Below are 23,139 nucleotides of genomic sequence, written 5' to 3' on the forward strand. Positions count from 1 at the left end.
ATTTTTCTGTTTTGTTTGAATGAACGTGGGAGTGACAAATCTTTAGAGAATAGAATGAGAAAACAGTAGACTCTCCTCATTCTCTTCAACCCAGGGTTTCCCTTCTCCTGCATCCTAGTTACACCTGCCTATGCCGGCTGCTCTTCCCGGCTCAGCCTCTGGAGGCCGCAGCCGGGAGGGTAGGTCTGAGAACCAGGACCTTCCACGGTCCTGGCGTCACATCCGGTCTCTAGCGGAAGTCTTCTGCTGGCGGACCAGGAAGTAGCTGCAGACTGGGCGATGGGAGTTCAGGAGGCCTTGCTCCGGACGGGACCCGATGCTACTGTGCCCCCGCGGTAGAGCAGACCTGGGTGGCAGGCTCCGGGTCCCGAGGTGAAGAGCTGTGGGGATGACCTGGGACCTTAGAGAGGAGCCTGAGAACCCTTACGGCCTCTTTCCTGATCCTGGCCTCTAAATTGCCTTTGCCAGGCTGCCCCAGAAGCAGGTCCATTTGATATACCGCTCCTCAGAGAACGGCGCGGACCAGGATTTCACCCCCTCACCACCGTCACCAAAGCTGAGGGTAGCCCCGGGCTGGAGGTTCAAGGGCGCCGATTCTGCCTTAACAACAATCTCCTCTCCACCGCCGCAGGGATGGAGGGATCTAAGACGTCTAGCAGCACCATGCAGGTGAGCTTCGTGTGCCAGCGCTGCAGCCAGCCTCTGAAACTGGACACGAGCTTCAAGATCCTGGACCGTGTTACCATCCAAGAGCTCACAGGTCAGCAAGACCGTGGAAAGAGGGTGGTCAAGAACGTGAAAAGTGGGCAACTTTGGAGACATAGGTCTTGTGGTGACAATCTGTAGACTGCCTTAGTCTCGCCACGTGAATCTAGAAAAGTCACATCATCTCTCATCTCTCTGGCTCCCTGTTTTCTCATCGGGAACATAAAAGAGTTCTGACGTTGTGTGCTTTCTGAAACAAAACAAAGGTCCTTATTTTTCTGCTCCTGCTGTCTCAGTGTAAAGGAATATGTATATATAATAATAAATGGCATTTGTTGAGTACTTACTCTACATCTAGTGCATTACATGTATTACTTCACTTATTCCCTTCTGCAACCCTGTGGAGAAGTACCATCATTGCATCATTTTACAGGTGAAGAACTGAGGCTTAGAGAGGTTAAAGTGACTTCCCCGAAGTCCAACACCTGGTAAGTGGATAAATAGAGACTCAAAGTCCCAAAAAGCGAGATGAAGTTAGAGGAGACTGAATAGGCAGTTTAAGCTCATGGGCTCGGAGTCACACTGCTTGTGTTTCAATCCTGGCTGTCATGCAATGAAAGACTCTGTTGTGGTTTTTTTCCACTAGTACTGGAGATTGAACCCAGAGGCACTTTACCACTGAGCTACATCTCCAGCCCTTTTTCTTTTAAGAGGGTCTCAGTAAATTATCTAGGCTGGCTTGGAACTTGCAGTCCTCAACTTCCCCAATTTGGGATTACAGGCATGTGCCACTGTGCCTGACTTTGCAAGTTATTTTACCTCTCTAAACCCTGGGCTTTTTTTTTATCTTTAAAATGTAAAACAGCCTCATAAGTTAGTTGTAAAGATTATACATGACAAAGCACATAAGTACTTAGAAATATGCAAAGCAAGTAGTACTCAATAAATGTTAGATATTATTATTATTACCTCATTTCTCTATTTTGCCAAGTTTTCCTGACTGGGCTCAAACTTGTGATCTTCCTCCCTCAGCCTAGGAGGAGCTGAGGAGCTAAGTCTCAGTAACTACAGGCTTGAGACACCGGACCCTGATCTATACCTCCTCTCACCTCCCATCTGTCTCTTAATATGTTTTTAACACTTTTTTAAAGTTTAATTGTGTGTTGAAATGTACAAATCTTAGCTCTGTGTGTTTGTAAGAGTATGTTGGGTACTAAGGATTCTACTGAAAACCTCTAGCATGCTAGGCAAGCATATTACCACTGAGTTTCACCCTCAGCCCTCTAACTTTTTAAAATTTGGTACTAGAGATTAAATCCAGAGGCAAGTGCCTAAGCTACATTCCCAGTTCTTTTTATTTTTTATTTTGAGACAGATTCTTACTAAGTTGTTGAGAGTCTCACTAGGTTTCCAAGCTGGCCTTGAATTTGTAATCCATCTGCCTCAGCCTCCCAAATCACTGCTATTATAGGCGAGTACCATCATACCCGGCTTCCCAGCCCTTTTAATATTTTATTTTGAGACAAGGTTTCATTAAATTACGCAGACTAGCCTCAGTCTTCCTATCCTCCCTCCTCCTAAGTAGCTGGATTTATAAACATGGACCACCAAGCCTGGTTGTTTTATTTTGGTGTTTTTTATTGTTGTTGGTTTTTTTGTGTGTTTGTGGGTGTGTGTGTGTTGCTGGGAATTGAATCCAGGGCCTTGTTCATGCAAGGCAAGGAGTCTACGAACTGAACTATATCCCCAGCCCTATCGTTTTTTTGATTATGGGGATCAAACCCAGATCTAATGCATTGTATGTTTTACCACTGAGCTATACCTCCAGCATCTACCTTTATTTATTTATTTATTTATTTGTTTGTTTGTTTGTTTGTTAGTTAGTTATAGATGAACATAATACCTTTATTTTATTTATTTATTTTTACGTGGTGCTGAGATCGAACCCAGTGCTAGGCAAGCCTCACATGTGCTAGACAAGCGCTCTACCACTGAGCTACAGCCATTTACCTATATATTTTTTTCAAAACATGGTGTCATTTTTTTAAATACCTTTATTTTGTTTGTTTGTTTATTTATTTTATTTATTTTTATGTGGTGTTCAGTATTGAACCCAGTGCCTCATGTGTGCTAGGCAAAAGCACTCTACCACTGAGCCATAACCCCAGCCCCCTTTACTTACATTTTTTAATTGATATATTTATGTGGTGCCATGTGTTGTTTCAGTTAATGTTCAAATCAGGAAAAGCATGTCTGTCTTCATCAATGTTTATCATTTTTTTAAACATTTATTTTTTAGTTGTAGGTGGACACAGTACCTTTATTTTATTTTTGTGTAGTGCTGAGGATTGAACCCAGTGCCTCACACATGCTAAGCAAGTGCTCTACCTCCGAGCCACAACCCCAGTCCAATATTTATCATTTTTTGTGGCAAAAATATTCAAAATTGTTTCTTCTAACTTTTTTGAGATATAAAGTATATTATTGTTATCTACCATCACTGCACTGTGTGATAGGGTTCTATCTAACTATAACTTAGTTCCTATTGGCTAACCCTTCCTCATCTCTCCAGCTACCTCCCCTCTACTCTTCCCCAGTCTCTAGCAACCACCATTCTTCTCTCAACTTCTATGGAATCAAATTTTTTAGATACCACATATAAGTGAAAACATGCAGTATTTGTCCTTCTGTGTCTGGTTATTTCATTTAACATAATGTCCTCCAGTTACCTTCATGTTGTCACAAATAATAGGATTTCATTCTTTTTTTATGACTTAATAGGATTCTGTAGTGTGTATATTAGCTGTACATTTTTTACAAATGGATACACTTATGTAATTCTAATCATTATGATGTGGAAAGATTTTTATCTTCTCAGAAAGTTCCCACATGGTCCTTTGTTCCTTCCCGGTTATTCTAGGGGAAAGGGAATATTACCTTTTTTTTTTTTTTTCAGTACTGGGGATTGAACCCAGGGATGCTCTATCCCTTCTACCACTGAGCCACATCCCAGCTCTTTTTATTTTTTATTTTGAGACTCTCACTGAATTGCTGAGGACCTTAATAATTTGCTGAGGCTGGCCTCAAACTTACAGTTCTCTTGCCTCAACCTCTCAAGTCACTGGGATTATAGGTGTATGCTTCTGCAGGCAGCAAGGATGTTAACTTTTATGATAGAAAATTTCAAATTGCTATGTATCCATCACCTAGTTTTAACAATTGTCAACACATATTTAATCATGTTTCATCTACAGCCCCATCCATTCCTCCCCACCTTGAATTATCTTGAAGCATATTCCTAACATACAAAAGTTATACATATTTCTGTAAGTATTTTTGAAAAATAAGGACTCTTTTTAAAAAATAATTATTATACCCATTACCCTTTAAAATTTTAACATTTCTTTGATCTGATTTAATGAGGAGATGGGGAAGACATTCTTCTGTGTGTAAATAGTAACTTTAAGAAAAAATTAAGAGTGGGGGTAATGATGAGGATATTTTAGATTCTTTGCCCATACTTCCCTAATCCCTCCAGCTTTGATAAGACGTTTCTGACTCAGAATTTTCCTTGTTCTTAGCTCCATTACTTGCCACAGCCCAGGCAAAACCAGGAGACACCCAGGAGGAAGAGGCTAACTCAGGAGAGGTAACAGACGTGCCTTCTCCCCTGTCTTCCTCATACAATAAATATGCTTAGTGGGAGATTTGATATGAAAATACAGGCTAGGTTCCTGCAGGGTACTTGTGCTGTAAGAGTTCCCAGACTTTGGGGGTTAACGAAGAGTCTGGTTAACAAGAGATGGTATATACATGATTAGGCCACTGCAGATCATTGAAGGTATCAAAGTACTCCTAAGGTCATAGGTTACTGAATAAGGCATCCATTAAAAAGTATGATTAAAAGTTACTAAGGTGATATATAGGTCATTCCAGGGCATTCCTGGTTTGCGTCTGTTGTTCTAGTTAGTTTTTCACATCTACTTCTCCCATTCATAAAGGTACCTTGGTTTGGACAGCGAATTATATGATTGCCCTAGACAGAAAGGATTATCAGTGTTAGATAATATTTAATTTTTAAACTCTGACAATGCTGATGATAATTTGCATTGCCAAAGGCAGATGTTATGAGATTTTTTTTTTTTTTTAAGTACAAGTCATTTATTTGGAAGCAGATCCCAGGAAACTCTAGTAGGAAGCAAGGATGTGAAATGGGAAGTAAAATAAACCAAGGAAGGGGATATGGTCAAGCCAGTAACACCTGTGGATACTTTGAATTCCATCCTGTGAGATGGTGTTAAACACATACCTGAGACTTATCCTGCCTGAGTAACAAGAGGGCTGTAATGTCCACCCACTGTTACCAGTGTGTGAGGGCAGGCTGACCTCAGGTGGGATGAAGGATTTTAATTCTGGCTGAGACCTTTTGCAGACAGTGCAGGGGCAGGGGACAGAGAAAGCTTTCAGCAAAGAGGCACCTGGGACTGGCAGTTGAAGTTAGTAGATGTCATATAAGATTTTGATCACATAAGTGGTATGAATATATAAATTATCCACTTTGTCTTTGCTGAGAAATTTCGTTGCAGTCAGATCTGACTTTCTCCTTGTACCATGATTTAGGGCATTTTCTCCCCTACCCCTGATTGATAAGTGTTGAGAAAATGCAAAATTAACCATAAATAAAGTATAGAATAGCTAGAAAATGCTGTCCCCCCCACACACACACACACAAAAGCTGTCAAATGGACATGGGGCTTGCTTTCCTTTCTTAGTTCATAAATATAAGGATTAGATAGATAGTAGCTATTTCTTAAGTCTTGTGGTTATCAATCAAGGGTGAAACCAAGTAGTTCAGAGGCTATTTGGGAAATAGACTCCATCTCTAAGCTTCCAGAACTCTAATGCCCACCTGTTTCTTTCCCAGGAGCCATTTATTGAAACTCGCCAGGATGGTGTCTCTCGCAGATTCATCCCCCCTGCCAGGTGCCTACTACTCCTTGGCCCCTCGTTCCTTGCTAGTCAAATTTTAATTAAAGGCAGAAATTGAGACCTGGGGCTAGGTGATGTAGACAAATCATCACCCAGCCTGTTGGCTCTTCTAGAAAAAAAATGTATTCCCTTATTCCTGGCCTAGTATTAAGTTTTTCATGAAGCCATTCACACAGTGGGAAGGGATAGTAGCTTAAATGTGAAGAATTGAGAAATATTGAAGGAGTGATTGGGCTCTTGAGAAGTTTGAAAATAGCAAATGTGGTCAGATATTCAGATCCTTAGTTCTCATTAATACAGCAAGTTAAAGGTTGCTGACAATGAGTGTAATATTAAAAAAAATAGTCATTCTTAATTCTCCTTCCATTTTCACTATAGACACATGTCAGTTTTTTTGTTGTTGTTGTTGGGTTTTTGGGGTTTGTTTTTATTTTTATTGTATTTTATTTATTTTTTTTTTTTTGGTTTTGGTATTGGGGATTTAACCCAAGGACACTTTACCACTGAGCTGCACCCCCAGCCATTTTATTTTTATTTATTTGTTTGTTTGTTTATTTATTTATTTATTGAGACAGGGTTTCACTAAGTTGCTTAGGGCCTTGCTAAGTTGCTGAGGCTGGCCTCAAACTTGTGATCCTCCTGCCTCAGCCTCCTGAGTCATTGGGATTACAGGCGTGCACCACCATGCCTGGCCATATATCAGTTTTTGGTGCTCCCTCTCCTTCCTTAGTCCATCCAGGCCAACCTTTTGCTGTGGAAGACCAATATGACCTTCTCTTGGGAGAGAGGTGCCCTTGGGAGGTGAGGCTAGGAATGGATGTGTGCCTTGAGGCCCCTCACCTGGTGCTTGAGAGTCTCTGCCACTGGCAGCACAGTAGGTGGAGGAGACCTCTCTGCTCCCTCATGTGGCCCATGGGCGGGGGGCTGTCTGCAGGATGATGTCTACAGAAAGTGCTAACAGCTTCACTCTGATCGGGGAGGCATCTGATGGCGGCACTATGGAGAATCTCAGCCGAAGACTAAAGGCAAGTCGGCCTCATTCCAATGTCAAGCAGTTGAACCAATTGGTAGAGGGTGTGGCTGGGCAGGTATTATAAAGGAGACCCTACCCCACCTCTCCAACACTTCCAGGTCACTGGGGACCTTTTTGACATCATGTCGGGCCAGACAGATGTGGATCACCCACTGTGTGAAGAATGCACAGATACTCTTTTAGACCAGCTGGATACTCAGCTCAATGTTACTGAAAATGAGTGTCAGAACTACAAGTGAGTGTCTCCAGAGCCAGGGCTCAACAACTAAGACCTGGGTCTGGAAGGCTATTTATCCCTTAGCCAAGGCTTTACTGCACTTGGAACACACAGAACAACAGGTTCCTTTGGTAAGTATATTCTGCCTGCATCCTCGGCAGATGCTGTCTGGAAATCCTAGAACAAATGAATGAGGATGACAGTGAACAACTACAGAGAGAGCTGAAGGAGCTGGCACTAGAGGAGGAAAGACTGATCCAGGAGTTGGAAGATGTGGAAAAGAACCGCAAGGTAGTGGCAGAAAATCTGGAGAAGGTCCAGGCTGAGGCTGAGAGACTGGATCAGGAGGAAGCTCAGTGAGTGCTCACCCTGTTCTGTCTTCCTGCCCTCCAGGCACCAGGAGAGGGAAGGGTTCCCAGCTGAATGTGTCTGATTAGTTTTGTAAACTGTAGCTGGCTGTCATTTGGCAGCATGTCTGCTCCAGATCCTGCATGTTGTTTCCAGGCCCTGTTTCTAGAGGATTGTTTGGAAGGTTGTATATGAAGAGTCAGCATGATCAAGTGAAAAGGTGTTGGTTAGAGAGTGCCAGCACCAGAACACTGGTTTTGGTTCTGTCCTCGAGAGAATGGGCCTATTTGGATAATATACTTTGCAGCCATCATCTGGAAAGATGAGCCTATTGGCCTACATTTGTTCCCTCCCAGAGCAAAAGTTTCATGGGTGTTGTTTTTGTTTGTTTTGTTTTTTGTGGTACTGGGGCTTGAACCCAGGGGTGCTCTACCGTTGAGCTACACCCCCAGCCCTTTAAATTCTGTTTTGAGGCAGGATCTTGCTATGTTGCTGAGACTGGCTTTCAGCTTGATCTCCTCCTATCTAAGCCTCCAAGTAGCTGGGATTACAGGCATGTGCCACCATGCCTGGCTCATGGATATTCTTGACCTGAGAGAACCCTCTGTTGAATGGAGGACATAACAGTGTCTGCACTAAATTTGGGGAAATGAAGGAAAGAGAAAAAATGTCAATTTTTCACAGTGATATAAAAGTTGCACTGGAAATGGTGTATACTAACTACTTAAAGGATAATAAGTGTAGAAGTGAAGTTATAGGGGCCAATTATTGCCAGTTCATGAGAGAAGCCCGTCTTAATGCATTCACCTCACTTTTGAAAAAGATTGGAAATATCATCAGAGTTTTTTGGTCTAGTTCAGAAGAGTCTTTTTTCCTCCACCTTTACGCATATGGGCCAGCTGGAATTTGAGACATTTGTTTTCCTCCTAGGTAAAGGCATGTATGTTCCTGAGAGGGATCTATGCCAAATATAGAAAATTCTGTAACTAAATGTAACTGTAATCATTAGAATAAGTTGTTCAGACGTGTGATTGGAGAGAAATCAGTCCCCAAACTAACAGTCTTCAATGGCCCCCTTTGCTCTCACAGGTATCAGAGAGAATATAGTGAATTTAAACGACAACAGCTAGAGCTGGATGATGAGCTGAAGAGTGTAGAAAATCAGATGCGGTATGCCCAGATGCAGCTGGACAAGCTGAAGAAAACCAACGTCTTTAATGCAACCTTCCATATCTGGTAATGAGGCTGGAGATATGTCTGGGCAGCACTACCAACGTGGACCTTAGCAGTTGACTACTAAGTCATGGTGTCTGACTCCCCTAAAAGAGAGATTGTAGATCATCTTCACCCCATCTTAAGTTTCTGTCATTCCTTGTGATGGGATAGGCACAATCAAGGGCTTAGAATTCTAGAGCTTGGTGATATCTACTCATCCAAGGAAAGGGAAGGATCTGAGTCTTCCAGCCACTAAGTGAGGACCTGGTCAGCTTCCTGGTAATTTCTTACCCCAAGGTCTTTCATGTATTCATTTCATGTTTTATCCACTTAGCTAGTAACTGTTGGTGTGCCTACCTTTTGTAGGGGCTGTACCAGAAAGGCCACAGCAGACAATATGCAGTCTACCTTCAGGTTACTTATAATCTGGTGGAAGGGATAGATAAATAGTAGGCAAGGATAATACAGTATGAGAAGGGTGCTGTGGGAACTTTACCCAATTCAGGGAGGCAGCATGAAAATTCCCCCTAGAGGTTGATGGTTTAGTTGAGAGGTGAAGAAGATGTCTGCAGAGGGGGAGTTGTTCCTGGCAGAGAGAACATCATGTGCAAAAAAAATAGGAATGAGGGTGTGGTAAATTCAAAGAAATGAAAGGAGCTTATTGTGACTGAAGATTGAGTGTAAAGGGGTAAGTGATTGGATATGAAATTAGAGAGTTACCATTTCCTAAAGGATCTTGTAGACCTCATTAAGGGGTTTGCACTTGATCCAAAAGGCAGAAGGAACAATTGAAGCATTTCAGATGAGGAACTGACATCATTGAATTTTTATTTATAAGGAGAGCCTTACCTACTATGTGAGAAATGACTGGGAGAAGTAGATTAAGGAAATTTGTCAGTAGGAATCTAGACAGGAAAACAGTGGTTGGAAAGAAGAAGACATAAGAGCAGTTGAGTTGGAGATAAGTGGACAGATTTAAGAGATTGAGGAGTTAAGATCAATAGAATTTGATGGGTTTTGCTGGGAGGGAGCTGAGAGAGAGCATTCAGTGGTGACACCCAGGTTTTTGCTTTGGCTTCTGCGAAGCTAGGAGAAAGTTGATGACTCAAGTTTTGGGCATGTATTTAAAAGGCCAAGTAGATGTTGAATACATGAATCTGAAGATAGGGAGAGAAATTTATGCTGATTTGGGAGTGAGAGTGGGAAATCTCAGAAGTTTTATTAATCCCTGTATTTTCCTTCTACCTTTCTGCCTTCCTCTACAGGCACAGTGGACAATTTGGCACAATTAATAACTTCAGACTGGGTCGTCTGCCCAGTGTTCCTGTGGAATGGAATGAGATTAATGCTGCTTGGGGTCAGACAGTGTTGCTGCTTCACGCCCTGGCCAATAAGATGGGTCTGAAATTTCAGAGGTGAGAAACAGTCCTTCCTTGGGGTGTGGTGTATCTTTGACATAATCTGTATCTCCCACCTGCTACTTCTCTCTACTGTGGCAGGAGCCCTTGCTGCCAGCAGACTGAGAATTTTCTGTGGGTAGAGGCTCTGTCTGCATGAGGTTCTTCCTTTATCACAGGGCTCGTTCCACTGATAGAGCAGTCATCAAGCTATATGATGGGAGTGGTGGTCCCCAACTTGTAGTCTCTAGAACCTTAGTGTCCCTCAAGACACTAAGTTTCAGGGGTTTTTGTTGTTTTACGGTACTGGGGATTGAACCCAGGGTCTCATGCATGCTTGGCAAGCACTCTACCACTGAGTTAACAGCTCCAGCACTTTTTATTTTTAAAAATATTTTTTAGTTACAGATGGACACAGTACCTTTGTTTTATTTATTCATTTTTATGTGGATTAAACCTAGTGTCTCACACATGCCAGGCAGGTGCTCCATCACTGAGCTACAACCCCAGCCCCCCTTTTTATTTTATTTTATTTTATTTTTTTTTTTTAGAGAGAGAGAGAGAGAATTTTTTAATATTTATTTTTTAGTTCTCAGCGGACACAACATCTTTGTTGGCATGTGGTGCTGAGGATTGAACCCGGGCCGCACGCATTCCAGGCGAGCGCGCTACCGCTTGAGCCACAATCCAGCCCCTTATTTTATTTTTAAAATTTATTTTTTTAATATTTATTTTTTAGGTGTAGATGGACACACACAATGCCTTTATTTTTATGTGGTGCTGAGGATCGAACCCAGATCCCTCCCATGCTAGGCGAGTGCTCTACCGCTGAGTCACAATCCCAGCCCCTTTATTTTTTAATTTGAGGCAGAATCTCACTAACTTGCAATCATCCTGCCTCAGCCTCCTGAGTAGCTTGGGTTATAAGCATGTGCCACTGAAACTAGCTCAGTTTTTTCTAAATTCTAAACTAAAACATATATTAGTTCATGAAGGCCCCCAGATAGTTATATAATAAATGTAATTTTTTCAGTAAACAAAATCTTTTAAACATGGATCTATGGGCAGCTTGGAGAGAGGGTTGGGAATAATAAAAGAGTCCTTGGGTAGGATGCAGATCAAAAATCTACAATTTCCCATTACTCTTTAGGAGTCCTGTATCCATCTCTGTCTGCATCTTGATTTTAGGTATCGACTTGTTCCCTATGGAAATCATTCATATCTGGAGTCTCTGACAGACAAATCTAAGGTACTATGGGAGGCCCCTTTTTCACTGGAATAGAGTTCCTATTCCTCCTAACAAAGTGGTTTAGTTTGATATTGGTATTATTTTCTTTCTTAAAATGAGATAATCAAAGAGTCAATGTCTTGTTCAGGCTTAGCTCTTTGGGGCTTATAGAGAAAAATTAGGTTTTTAGAACTTGTTGAGAAGGAATTTGGGCAGATCAGAGGAGAATGTATGTACTAGGATGGAGAAGGAGTCACTGTGAGGTAAAGTACATTTGCACTGATGGGAAAGTAGTTCTAGGTGCCTTGTTAATTGTATTTGTTCAAGGTTATGGAAGATACAGCCCAGCCCCGATCTTGTTGCCAGTGGATACAGACAGAATATGACTTGAAAGATTGATAGGACTTAGAACAATCTCTGGTGGCCTTTCTTTGCTTCCATTCAGTTTTCTTTTCTTGGACAGGAGCTGCCATTATATTGTTCTGGGGGTTTGCGGTTTTTCTGGGACAACAAGTTTGACCATGCAATGGTAGCTTTCCTGGACTGTGTGCAGCAATTCAAAGAAGAGGTGGAGAAAGGTGAAACACGATTTTGTCTTCCTTACAGGTCAGTATCCCCCAGTACCAAATGAGCTTGTAGTGGGACCCAGCAGAACAGAATTGAGGGACAGTCAGAACAGAGGCGAAAACACACAGATGGGGGGAAAGCAAAACATGATGTGGAAAGCACGTGATACTGATGGGCAAGACGGATCCAATACTGCAAGCTAGATAGTGTGACACCTGGTCCTATAGTAATAGAATGTTGTTTTTGGTGGTTTTGGAGATTTTCTTGGCACAAATCTCAAGCCTGATTTCAGGAAGCTTTTTCCTTGAAACCTTTGGAAATATACAGGAACGCTTTGGGTCAGATTTGGAGGAGCCTCGTAATAGGTGGAAACCCTAGTTCAAGAGAGAAAGCTTAAGCCACTCCTATCACCCTGAAATAAAGCATTTTTTCTTTTGCTTTCTTCACCCTTTATTATGAGTTCAGGGATGGCCTAGGAAAACAATGTACTGTAACCCTCACTTACCCCTGCGCTTCTGGCTTCTCATGTGTTTGGGTGTGTGTCTTGTCCCTGTACTCCACAATGACAATGAAGCTCTTGTGACAGCCTTCTTGATTTTTGGCTTTCAAGCAAATCCAAAATACACTACCATTTCTCGCCAAGAGTTCTTTATTAGATGACGTGAATGGTCCCATGATCAAATCCCTGTCCATTTGCTTGAACTGACTTAACTCAGATCTCAGTTACTAATGAGTTCTGCTGTGTCCATCTGCAGGATGGATGTGGAAAAAGGCAAGATTGAAGACACAGGAGGCAGTGGCGGCTCCTATTCCATCAAAACCCAGTTTAACTCTGAGGAACAGTGGACAAAAGCTCTCAAGTTCATGCTGACGAATCTTAAGTGGGGTCTTGCTTGGGTATCCTCACAGTTTTATAATAAATGACTTTCTTGTTTTCTTAGGATACTTGTCTTAAAGGCTTTAAATTTTGTTTTTGTTTGCAAAAAAAGAAAAAGTTTTAAATTTGGAAAATATTAAACAGCACATGTTTACAATACCAAAAGAGATAAAAGCCACTTTATTTTAAAATATCATATGACAGATAATTTCCAGAGCTACAACATGCCATGTATAGTTACCAGCCCTTGTCACAATTTCGCTCCTAATCCCATGCCTTCTCTTCCCTTTATCCCCTGAACAAACAACTAATTTAAGTTTGCTTTTTTTTTTCTTTGAGTTGAACTGAGACTGGTGTGTTTTCACTGGATTTTATCTCTCTCAACTTCCTGCACTTAAAATATGAAATACAAGCTTTTGTCTCCACTGAGACGATGAGATGTTTGAAATACACAGTTGGATAACGTGGGAAAATGACATCTAAGCTTTGCCTGGTCACCATGTGATGTGATCAGAAGCTTGAAATTTAACACTTCTCACTCAGTTCAAGTACTGAATGCCTATTTTGCTCTGTGTTAAGAATAACGTTATGAAATGGTGTTTGATACTGTTTGAGACATTATGGAGAAATTTATTTGTAATAAAATTTTGCTATAGTCTAATAACTGTCCAGAGGTGTACTGTTGAGTTTTTCTTTAACTAAAATAGAGTACTTTGTATTCTGGGAGAATTGAATTCAAGTGCAGATATGTGGAAATTCTTTTGAAACATGTTTAGAGATGGTATGGTTTTAGAAAAAACAAAAAGTAGTGAAAATAGCTATAGAGAAAGCCCTGTTTGTGTAGACCTTGATAACAGAGAGAAACATTAAACTAAGGAGAAATAAATAAACACTATCTCCTTGATACTTAGTCAAGGTCACCAGATAGTCTGTTTTGAGACTCCGGTTATGCTAATCTCTATGTCTTATTGTCCTGATTAATGAAATTAAGTCAAAAGCTATGAATATACTCTTAAATAAAAATGAACCAACTTCACTAATCTATATCCTCCAAGCTCTTTGACACTTTTAGTTTTATATGACAAAAAGGACATTCTTATCCACCCTGACTCTCTGATGTAAGAAAATGTGCATGAATTTGGAATAACACCCAGGTGTGGTGGCACTCACAATAATCCAGCTACTTCGAAGACTGAAGCAGGAAGATTGCCAAATTTGAGACCAACCTGAGCAATTTAGCAAGACCCTGTTTCAAAATGGAAAATAAAAAGTATTGGGAATATAGCTCAATAGTGGAGCATTTGCCTAGCATACCAGAAGGTCCTGCATTCAATCCCTATTATGCAAAAAAAAAAAAAAAAAAAAAAAAAGAATACAAAATACAGTTCAAAAGAGACTTGGAACTTTTGTACACTGAGTATGAAAGTAAACAAAGGGAGGGATGAGTACAGTGATGGAAGGCTGTTTATATTTGGTGGATTCAGCCTGCATCATGTGTTAGAGGAAGCAGCAGCCTTCAGAGCTCTGGCTGCCAGGTGGGGAGGAACAGGCTGCTGTCGCCCTGGAGTGTTGGCTCCCACGCTGTGAGTCAGGATTGCATAAGAGAACTCAGCAATGCTCTCCGAAGCAATACCAGTGATGCTCTGCAAATGTTCCACAACCTTCACAAATAGAGACAGATTTTGTATTACTAAATAATCTCAATGTGTTTTGTGCACATGTGCATGCGCACATGCACACAAACACACACTGCTTGGGATGTTCTCTTAAGCCAAATATAAACTTTTTTCATTTCTCTGAACTTATGGGGAAGAGTCCAGATTCCAGTGTTTGCCAGTGGCCAAATTACATTAGGATACCTTTGTCCTGCTAGTGTTGGCATGGAAATTTTCTGTGGACATATCCCTCTACTGGAGATAAGTTTTGAGAATATAAGGGGGATATTTAGGCTTTAACATTTCTTTTGGGGGAGGATATACTTATTAGACTTTAAACATAATAGTGGGTCAGAATTTTAAAGGGAAATGAACATGCTAAATTTGAGCATCTATTTCCAATTTCATAAGGGAAAAACTAGAGAAAATATTTCAATCCTGCCTTAGTTTTTCCCCTCCCAAATCCTGTTCAATCACCCCAGTTCTGGGTCTTGGCACCTATCTTTTATAGGTTGTCTTCTGTTTAACTGATGGAGAAATGCTTTCTATTAAATTAATTCTGGCCATGCTGGTCCTGCTCAGTGATGCATACCTGGCTCCAACACTCATGGTTTTGGATGAAAGCACTTGCTGCAATGATTCCTACTGCCAACAGCATGAAGTCTTCCTTTACTGAAATAAACTTTTCCCTGAGTGATTAAAACCATATTAATTTTGGAGCTAGAAAGAAATTTCCAAATCCTTGATCTTCCAACTTACACTATAAATTGCTTATATTGATCATCTTGGATGTTTTGAGACATGGAAGGAAATGGTCAAGTAATAGCTAATTGACCTGCTCCCCTATACTCCCCCAACTCAACTGGCATTAAAACATGCCCTCATGTCTTTGAGTGATAAGGCTTTTTATTGTTCCATCTGTCTCCCTAACAAATGTATCTGTAAGGCCTTTGAGCAGCCTGAATTTACAGTAATCAAAAACTTTTGTTCAAGTTGCAACCGTATGACTGTTTCCCCCCCCCAAGTAACTATAAAAACAGTTTACTAACCTAAAATTATAAGCAGCTATAAAGAAAAACCTAGGAAAGTAAGTTAATTACTTGAAGTAATTTAAATCCAGAAGTAAAAGCTTTTAGAGTTTTCCTGATTGGGTTCAGTCATCTGCATCCAAGCAACATTTAAAAAGTTAATAAGAACCAGTAACCTGTGTAGGTTTTCAGTGGACTAGATGCCTTACTAGGGTAATTCCATTCTCCACAATCTTGTGATCTATCCCCCATTCCCTGTTCCTGGAAGGAGCCAACCCTAGAGGAGTTGCTTACCCTTGGAGTTGACTGGGCGTAGAGTTCTCAATTGAAGCCCTCAGCAAACTTTCATATATGGGTTCATGTAGAAGATAGACCAGGTCAAGCAGGGTCAGGCAGGTTGCATGCAGCTGTGTTGCTGGGACCAAACAACCATTGTATCCTAGATGGAGTGTGAGCAGAGTAGGAAACATTAAGTGGTTGTACTCTAATTGTACTGACAATTGTCTTATGACATAAAGCTGTTTAGCTACTAATGTGCTTCCTGGTTCCTACATTCTATAAGCAAGTCAGTTGTAAAGGACAAAGGGACAGGTAGAGAACCTCCATCTATAGTATACATACAATTACAGTATTTGTTCCTATCTTATGTTTCCATAAAATCAACCCTTAGATCCTGCAATAAGAAAGTACCTAGCGAGTCCAAACAGAAACCAGTTTCTGAGACTTCTGGCTCCTTCCCCTATCAGGTGCTGGAGGGGACACCTTTTTCAGTCATTTAGAGACAATATCAGCTTCCTGCTGCTCCTCATTGGCAAGTTCTGCCTGCTGTTCCCACACCCCAGGCACGTATTTTTATTGCCTTCTATGGAAATCTCCAACCCACATTTCTTGACACAACAAAGTACCTAAAACCTCTAGGAGCATTTCTACATATGCCAGGGGAGTGGGTAGATTGATTTGAAAGTTCAGGGACTTCAAAACATCAAGCTCTGACTCCAGCAGTTCTTCTTTAGTGTATAGATACCCCAGAGCCTGGAGGAAATTCAAGACTGTAATGTTGCTGATTATCTGAGCAAAGAAGAACAAAACAGGGAGGGAGAGAAGGATGTCAGGATATAGGTCATCTTATCTTGGCAGACTGTACTAAGTTCTTCACAGCCCAACCCATGCCTTCATTACTAATCTCCCCTCTTGGTAATTCTCTTAAACTCTATGCTTATTGCACAGAATGTTTGCTGTTCCCAAATCTACCAAACTGCTTCCTGGACCTAGATCTTACTTTCTTCCCTCCCCTTCTTCTCTCCCTGCCCTCCCTAACCCTCTTTTCTTGGGATTCACTCTTCTGCCACCCACCCCTACTTCAAGAAATCATATTCTCTAAATACACTTCCTTAACTCTCTAAGGCCAATGAGGTAGTCTCACCCTCTATTGTTTATATTAATCATAGCACCTTTTTACCCTGCTTGCATATTTGTCTTTTCTTATTAGATAATAAATTCCTTGAGAACACAGATAATATATTTACTGTTGTGGCCGTGGTACCTAGTGCAACATCTGGCCATAGGAGAAACTTAAAAAATTTAATGTCATTTTTCTGCACAGGCACTGGGTAGTCATGTGGTAACATTTTATCCCTTTTAAATGTAATACTTTTCCTTAAATGGTGATAGGTATGTTGGCAAATCAGGCATCTTATGCAAACTGTCCTTGAATCCAAGGAGAGGAAAGGTGACCTGTATGAATGATGGCATCTGTCCAGTAATTATACTTTGGGAACAGAACCTCAGGTTATTTAATAACTACTTCGGTGTGTGTGTGTGTGTGTGTGTGTGTGTGTGTGTGTGTGTGTGTGTGTGTTAGGAGGTATGCTTAGGAAACAATTACACTCTGGAATTTCCACATGAGCAGTACCACCTGGCCTAGGAATGGGTTTCTGAGCCACCTTCAATGAACTGGTTTCTTTCTAACACTCAGGTGCCCACAAGCTACCCCAGCTCCTTACTTTGTAGTGGAAGGAAAGTTTGCTGGCCAGCTGAACACATGACACCAGGCGAAGGATAAACTTATTGAAAAGCTGCTCTTTCAGAGCCCTCCAATTCTGAGACTCTGTCTTCTCATTACCCCTCAGCTGGATTGTAGCTTGCCTACAGATGTTCTCTGCCTGCTTAACCATAAACCTGCAAGGAAGGGAGAGGGAGAGGAGAGAACCCACACTTAAACTAAAGGGAGTTTGTGCTTCAAACTATGCTATATTTTAACTTCCGGTACAAGTGCTGGCTAAGAAATTTATACTTGCAAGTAAAAGAGAGAGGATGTAAGAGTAAGGGGCAACTAGTACTTTTCTGTTTTGTTTTTCAGTACTGAGGATTGAACCTAGGAGTGCTCTACCACTGAGCTGCTTTTTGAGACAGTCTCAAGTTGCTGAGGCTAGTCTCAAATTTGCCATCCTCCTGCCTCAGCCTCCCAAGTTCCTGATATTATAGGCATGCACCGCCTCCTCTGGATGAAAAAAAATTTTTTTTTTAAGATTTAGGCACATTAGCCATTCTGAGAAGTACCACTCACAAAGGCTCAGGGTTTTACCTTTCTAGGATTTCTACAGCTTGGTAGCTCACAGATTTCTCCAAACACCATTGTTCAGACAGGAGAAAAATAAACTCTGCCAAAACAGGAAAGAAGAGCTCATTTACAAAATGCAACCAAAGCCACTCTGTGAACTCTTGGTGTTGTGTAAAAGCCATGATGGGACTGAGAAGAGGGTCAAGAGGTTAGAAAGATGAGACAGAAACAACCAAAGCAGAGCTTGATTTCCTTTGCTGCAAGTAAGGCAGATCAGAGGCATGAAAAGGAGGCTGACTGGGTCATGGGCTTCACAAGCGCCCTCAGTAGCCCAAAAGCATTCTTGTGGGTCTCAGCTGATAAAGGCCTTGGCCAGTTACACATAAATATAGCAGCTGCACCATGCTAGGAACTCTCAGCTTCAAGGAAGATTCTCTGATAAAAATCCTAACCTCTATATTCTGTTTTCAGTGGAATATTGGCAGGGAACAGAAAGGTCCCTCCTGGGGCTGTCTTTATAACACTGTTTGTTTAGTAACCACCCTCTGGAGAACTCCCATTGCTTTACAAACAGGATTCACCTTACAGCTGGACACTACCTCCCCTCCACCAGTTTGTTGGGTAAATCTATGGTGGCTGAGCCTCTCCCTAGGAGCAAACTTATTACTGTGGAGTGACTTGTCTTAAAGAGACATACCCTAAATCAGAGCACATAGTTCAATTTAGTGGGAAAGAATCATTGGGAAGGTGAGAAGACCAAGACACTTTGGCAAGATTTTAGTCTGCTTGTTACTCTTTAAAAGAACATCCCCAATATAATTCTATTTAGCTTGCAATATCATTAGAAACAAGGGTAAATGTCCATTTTAGGAAAGAAATCTCCTACAGACCTAAGAACTTTTAACCTTGATGACCAAAGAGTACAGATTGAGTATCTCTTATCTGAAATGCTTTGGACCAGAAGCGTTGCAGACTTCAGGGCTTTTTGGATTTTGTAATATTTGCATCCCTAATCTGAAAATCTGAAATGCTCCAAAATTTTTTATGGGGATTAAGGATGCTCAATCTGTACACATGTAGTTGAATTATCACTTGTCTTTAGAGAAAAATCTCTCTTAAAAAAAAAACTATTTTAAAAAAAGACACATGATCAGTTTAAAGATCTACCCAACACACATTACACACATATATGTACAAAACCTTATTACAGACTACAGCTTTGCTAGCAATGTCCAATGCAGAATAGAATTAAACAATTCAGAAAAAAAAAATACCTAATTGTGTATTACTAGCCAGTCTGGACTTCAGGCTTTATTTCTTAGCAGTTTTGGGGAGTGTGTGTGTGAGCGCACACGTGTTTGTGTGTGTGCGCGCATGCACATGCATGCCTACATGTGTATGTTTACATTTGTTTTGGTTTTGGTCTGAATAATCTAGGCATTCATTTATGGTTTCCATTTTAATTTTCCAAGAAAACAGCTTGGCTTAGGAGGAATAGATGATGGTTACATCTTTCCCTCAATACTGGCTCCACCTCTTCTGCTTACAAACATATTCATATCTGCTATTAAATAAAAAGAAGCTCCCCTACCATGCTCATAAGCTGAGTCTCCATCTCTCTCCTTCCTATCACTGCTGAATTTCTTACACACCCGCTGTTTCCACTTTTGTAACTCTCTAATTTCCTGCAATTTGGCTTCTACTTTCCCCAACTTGCTGAAATGATTATATGTCCAGATTGTTAAATATCGTGGATTTCTTTGCAACCTTCATTCCTGTTGATATTCCTAAAATGTCTGAACCTGCTGACATCATCTTTCTGGAAACTCTCCTCTTGGTTTCCAAAAGTCCTTGTTTCTGCTCCTGTATCCCCAACCACTCCATTCCCTTCACAACTCTTTCACCTATTCTAATTCCCTCAAAACAAAATGTTTCCCAAGGAAATGTCCTTGACCTGCTTTTCTTTTCTCCTACACATTCATCCTCTCCAACAGTTTCAACAATATCATTATGAAGATAACTTGCAAACCTTTATTTCTAGTTCTGACCTACTTCTTTGTGTGTGTGTGTGTGTTTTAAATGATTGGTAAGAGGGGCTGGGGTTATGGTTCAGAGGCAGAGCTGCTCGCCTCGCATGTGTGAGGCCCTGGGTTCGATCCTCAGCACCACATAAAAATAAATAAAGATATCGTGTCCATCTACAACTAAATTTTTTTTAAAAAAATTTTTTAAATGATTGGGAGCTGGGATTATGGCTCAGCAGTAGAGCCCTCACGTAGCACGGGCAAGGCCCTACATTAGAGCCTCAACACCACATAAAAATAAATATATTATATCCAACTACAACTAAAAAATTTTTAAAATTTAACAAAATGATTGGAAAGCACCCTACCACTGAGCTCTCTCCCCAGCCCCTGATCTGCTTTTTAAAACAGCCTGTTAGAAAATTTCCTCTAGATGTTCTTCAAGTACCTTAAACTCAATAAATCCGAAACCAAAGCAATTATTTTTCTCAAAGTCACAGATCTTCCTCTTTTGGTTTTTGGTGTGTGTGTTAATGGCACCATTATACTCCCAGTCTCTCAGACTCAATCCTTTGGCAGAGTCATTTTTCCTTCTTCATGTCTTTAAGTCACCTAGGGAAGAACCCTAGATTTTGCCTAAATGTTTTTAATCCATCCTCCTTTGTCATTTTCTCCATCCTGTCACCTAGGCTCCTCTGGTCTGCCTACTTCCCATCTTCCTCTAGTCAAATTCATCCTTTACATAACATCCAAAATGAGTTTTGCCCAGGCAAAAGTTACAGTCATACCACTGCCTTATTTCAAAACCTCCAACATCTTCCTATTAAATATAAAATCCTCCCCCTTGACATTCAAACTTCTACATGGAACTTCTCCAAACTACCTTTATGTCTTCAATCCAACAACTCTTCCATGAACTCTGGCTGGTGGGCTACTCTGACCCCCACACATCCTAAGCTTCCTTCACTTTATTCCTGCTATCCCATTTTGGTAGAAAGGCTGTCCCCCTCCTCCACCTTCACCAACCAACCTTCCTTTAAGGTCTGCTTCAAATATCTCAATGCCTAGACCACTCCTTAATTCTCCCTATTACCCCATCCCTCCTTTCAATCCCCCTAAAAGTTTATCTCTTATGTCACTTATCTAACCAAGCTTGTACCTAGTCATTTACCTATTTGTCCAAATAACCCCCCAAAGATTGCACATAGTTTGAGAACAAGGGCCACCTATTTCTTCTTTCTATGGCAGGCAATGTCTAAGTACTCTATATAATGTTGGAGAAGTGAAGGTGCTAGAGAAGTTCATCACTATGGCCCTAGCACCCAGCAATAAAGCAGGTACAAAGTAACAAAAAAAAAATTTTTTTTTTGAAAAAATAAAAGAATCTTAAAGTTGGTGCCTCAAAGGCTCCCCTCAACCCCACTCCCAGGCCCTGCATCCACACCCACGATCCGGGTCTCCCTGAAGCTGCCCATGCGTCCCCCAGCCGCCTGCACTGCTTGCTCATTCTGCTGGGCCAAGTGAAGCAGGGCGTCTTCAATAGTTTCTGTGGCAACAGCCCCAAACTGAAAGTCACCGAGGGAGCTCAATCTTGGCCTCATAGATCCGTCCATATTCAGAAGCCTTTGGGGACCCTGGGACAGTTCACTGGATCCATAAATTCTCCCCCTTAGCTTCTCTCAGAAGCCTTCAGCCACACCCTGGGTTCCTCGTCCCCTTCCAATGTGTCTGTCCCCGCCTCAAGTCTGAGGAAAGCCCAATTCCCACCACAGCCTCGAGCTCTCCACAGTTTTTCCCCGCTCCAACGGCCGGCCGCGGGACCCTCAGCCAATCAGAAAACACAGCCCCTTCCCGCCATTCCGGGCCTTCGCCCTAGGGCCCAAAGCCTCCGCTCTTCCCGGGAAAGTGAATAAGGACTACAACTCCCAGCGTTCCTGGCGGTGGGCAAGGACTACTTTCCCAGCAAGCCCCGCACCCCGGCACTGCGAAGGGCGGAGCGGCAACATGGCGGCGCCAGGTGCTGGTGACCCTCTCGATGCCAAGAACGGAAAGGCTCCTTTTGCTCAGCGCATCGACCCGACCCGGGAAAAACTGACTCCCGCGCAACTGCAGTTCATGCAGCAGGTGCAGCTTGCCCAGTGGCAGAAAACGCTGCCACAGCGGCGGACCCGGAACATCGTGACCGGCCTGGGCATCGGGGCCGTGGTGTTAGCTATTTGTATCCGTCCTGATAAGGGCAGGGGAACAGAAGCGTGTGGGAGGACTGAACCAAGCATTTAATGTTTGGGTGAAATAGGGTTAATACCAGCTGTTCTATTTTTAAGGTTCTTTTTAAATGTGATTTGGGAATGATGAGGGAGTTGTTGGGGTCAGGGTTCAAAAAGAGCGGTGTGAGATTCTGGAATCACTGATTTGGGAGAATAAAGGGTGATAGGAGAAGGGAAAATCTATATTCCAAGTAACTTCCTGAACCCACCTCTCTAGATGGATACACCTTCTACTCAGTGTCCCAGGAGCGTTTCCTTGATGAGCTGGAAGACGAGGCTAAAGCTGCCAGAGCCCGAGCTCTTGCGAGGGCATCAGGACCCTGAATGGGCAGACGGGCATTATCTATCTCCAATCTGGTGGAGCCCCTTCACATGATGGATGATACCCCATGATCCTGTAGAAATTGCCTGCTCACAGTCTCACTGGCCTACTTACTGACTTTGGATCATGATTGAACCCAAGAGACTATGCATTTGGCCATTCTCAATGCAATCTTGTCCGTTTCCTATGCAGTGTGTACAGTGACTCCTTTTTGTTTTTTTCCTTGATTGAGCGTATACAACATTGGCTTTTCTCAAACTTTCTTTGTGGTTTAGCCTCCTTCACTTTCCAGAGGCCCAATTGTTTGGGGTGGGGGTGGCACTTCTGTGCAGTGTTAGAAGCTAAAGTGGAAAAGGTAAGGTCAAGTTAAGAATAATAAACTGAGTCATTTCTCCTGGAGCTATGCTGGGGTGGGGGGGCTGAGAAATGCATGGTACTTAATGCTGGAAAGCTCCATGGGCAGCAGTTACCACAGTGGCATTGCCTCAGGGAGCTGTAAATGTTTAACTAGAATCACTTTTTCCTGAGATCTTTCCGCCTGATTTAAGGGAGAGATCATTGGGCTGTTTGAGACTGAACCAGGTCTTAGGGGAAGGAAGGTCACTTTTCTGCCCTCTACCCTCAAGAACAAACTTACTCAAACTTTACTGCCTTTTCTTATCCTTAGGTAAATGGATGAAGGATGTGAGACAAAAAAAAACAAGCCT

At 41.8% G+C, this 23,139-nt stretch overlaps 3 protein-coding genes across 4 annotated transcripts; 2 read left to right on the top strand and 1 right to left on the bottom strand.

The window, feature by feature from the left end:
• The first annotated feature begins 222 nt into the window (after nucleotides 1-222).
• On the top strand, nucleotides 223-13,245 carry Becn1 (beclin 1). 2 transcript variants are annotated; one of them, XM_078041034.1, is made up of 12 exons: nucleotides 223-372; nucleotides 632-760; nucleotides 4,287-4,354; nucleotides 5,630-5,688; nucleotides 6,629-6,719; nucleotides 6,826-6,962; nucleotides 7,106-7,300; nucleotides 8,382-8,528; nucleotides 9,773-9,922; nucleotides 11,093-11,153; nucleotides 11,596-11,738; nucleotides 12,455-13,245. In XM_078041034.1, the coding sequence occupies exons 2-12, from the start codon at nucleotides 634-636 to the stop codon at nucleotides 12,621-12,623; spliced, it is 1,347 nt and encodes a 448-aa protein (XP_077897160.1). In that variant the 5' UTR covers nucleotides 223-372; nucleotides 632-633; the 3' UTR covers nucleotides 12,624-13,245. The 2 variants fall into 2 exon arrangements, with proteins under 2 accessions (XP_077897160.1, XP_077897161.1); XM_078041035.1 differs by lacking the exons at nucleotides 223-372; nucleotides 632-760 and adding an exon at nucleotides 1,133-1,193.
• Cntd1 (cyclin N-terminal domain containing 1) lies at nucleotides 12,727-21,832 on the bottom strand. Its single transcript, XM_005321897.3, has 7 exons — nucleotides 21,288-21,832; nucleotides 17,844-17,919; nucleotides 17,263-17,437; nucleotides 16,165-16,327; nucleotides 15,554-15,698; nucleotides 14,824-14,920; nucleotides 12,727-14,237 (listed from the first exon to the last, which is right to left on the bottom strand). Exons 1-7 carry the CDS (start codon nucleotides 21,454-21,456, stop codon nucleotides 14,067-14,069), a joined length of 996 nt encoding a protein of 331 aa, XP_005321954.1. The 5' UTR covers nucleotides 21,457-21,832; the 3' UTR covers nucleotides 12,727-14,066.
• Nucleotides 21,801-22,694, top strand: Coa3 (cytochrome c oxidase assembly factor 3). Its single transcript, XM_005321896.5, has 2 exons — nucleotides 21,801-22,061; nucleotides 22,328-22,694. The coding sequence occupies exons 1-2, from the start codon at nucleotides 21,848-21,850 to the stop codon at nucleotides 22,432-22,434; spliced, it is 321 nt and encodes a 106-aa protein (XP_005321953.1). The 5' UTR covers nucleotides 21,801-21,847; the 3' UTR covers nucleotides 22,435-22,694.
• Nucleotides 22,695-23,139: the final 445 nt, after the last annotated feature.

Source organism: Ictidomys tridecemlineatus, chromosome 3 (assembly GCF_052094955.1).
Source record: "Ictidomys tridecemlineatus isolate mIctTri1 chromosome 3, mIctTri1.hap1, whole genome shotgun sequence".
Taxonomy (NCBI): Eukaryota; Metazoa; Chordata; class Mammalia; order Rodentia; family Sciuridae; genus Ictidomys; species Ictidomys tridecemlineatus.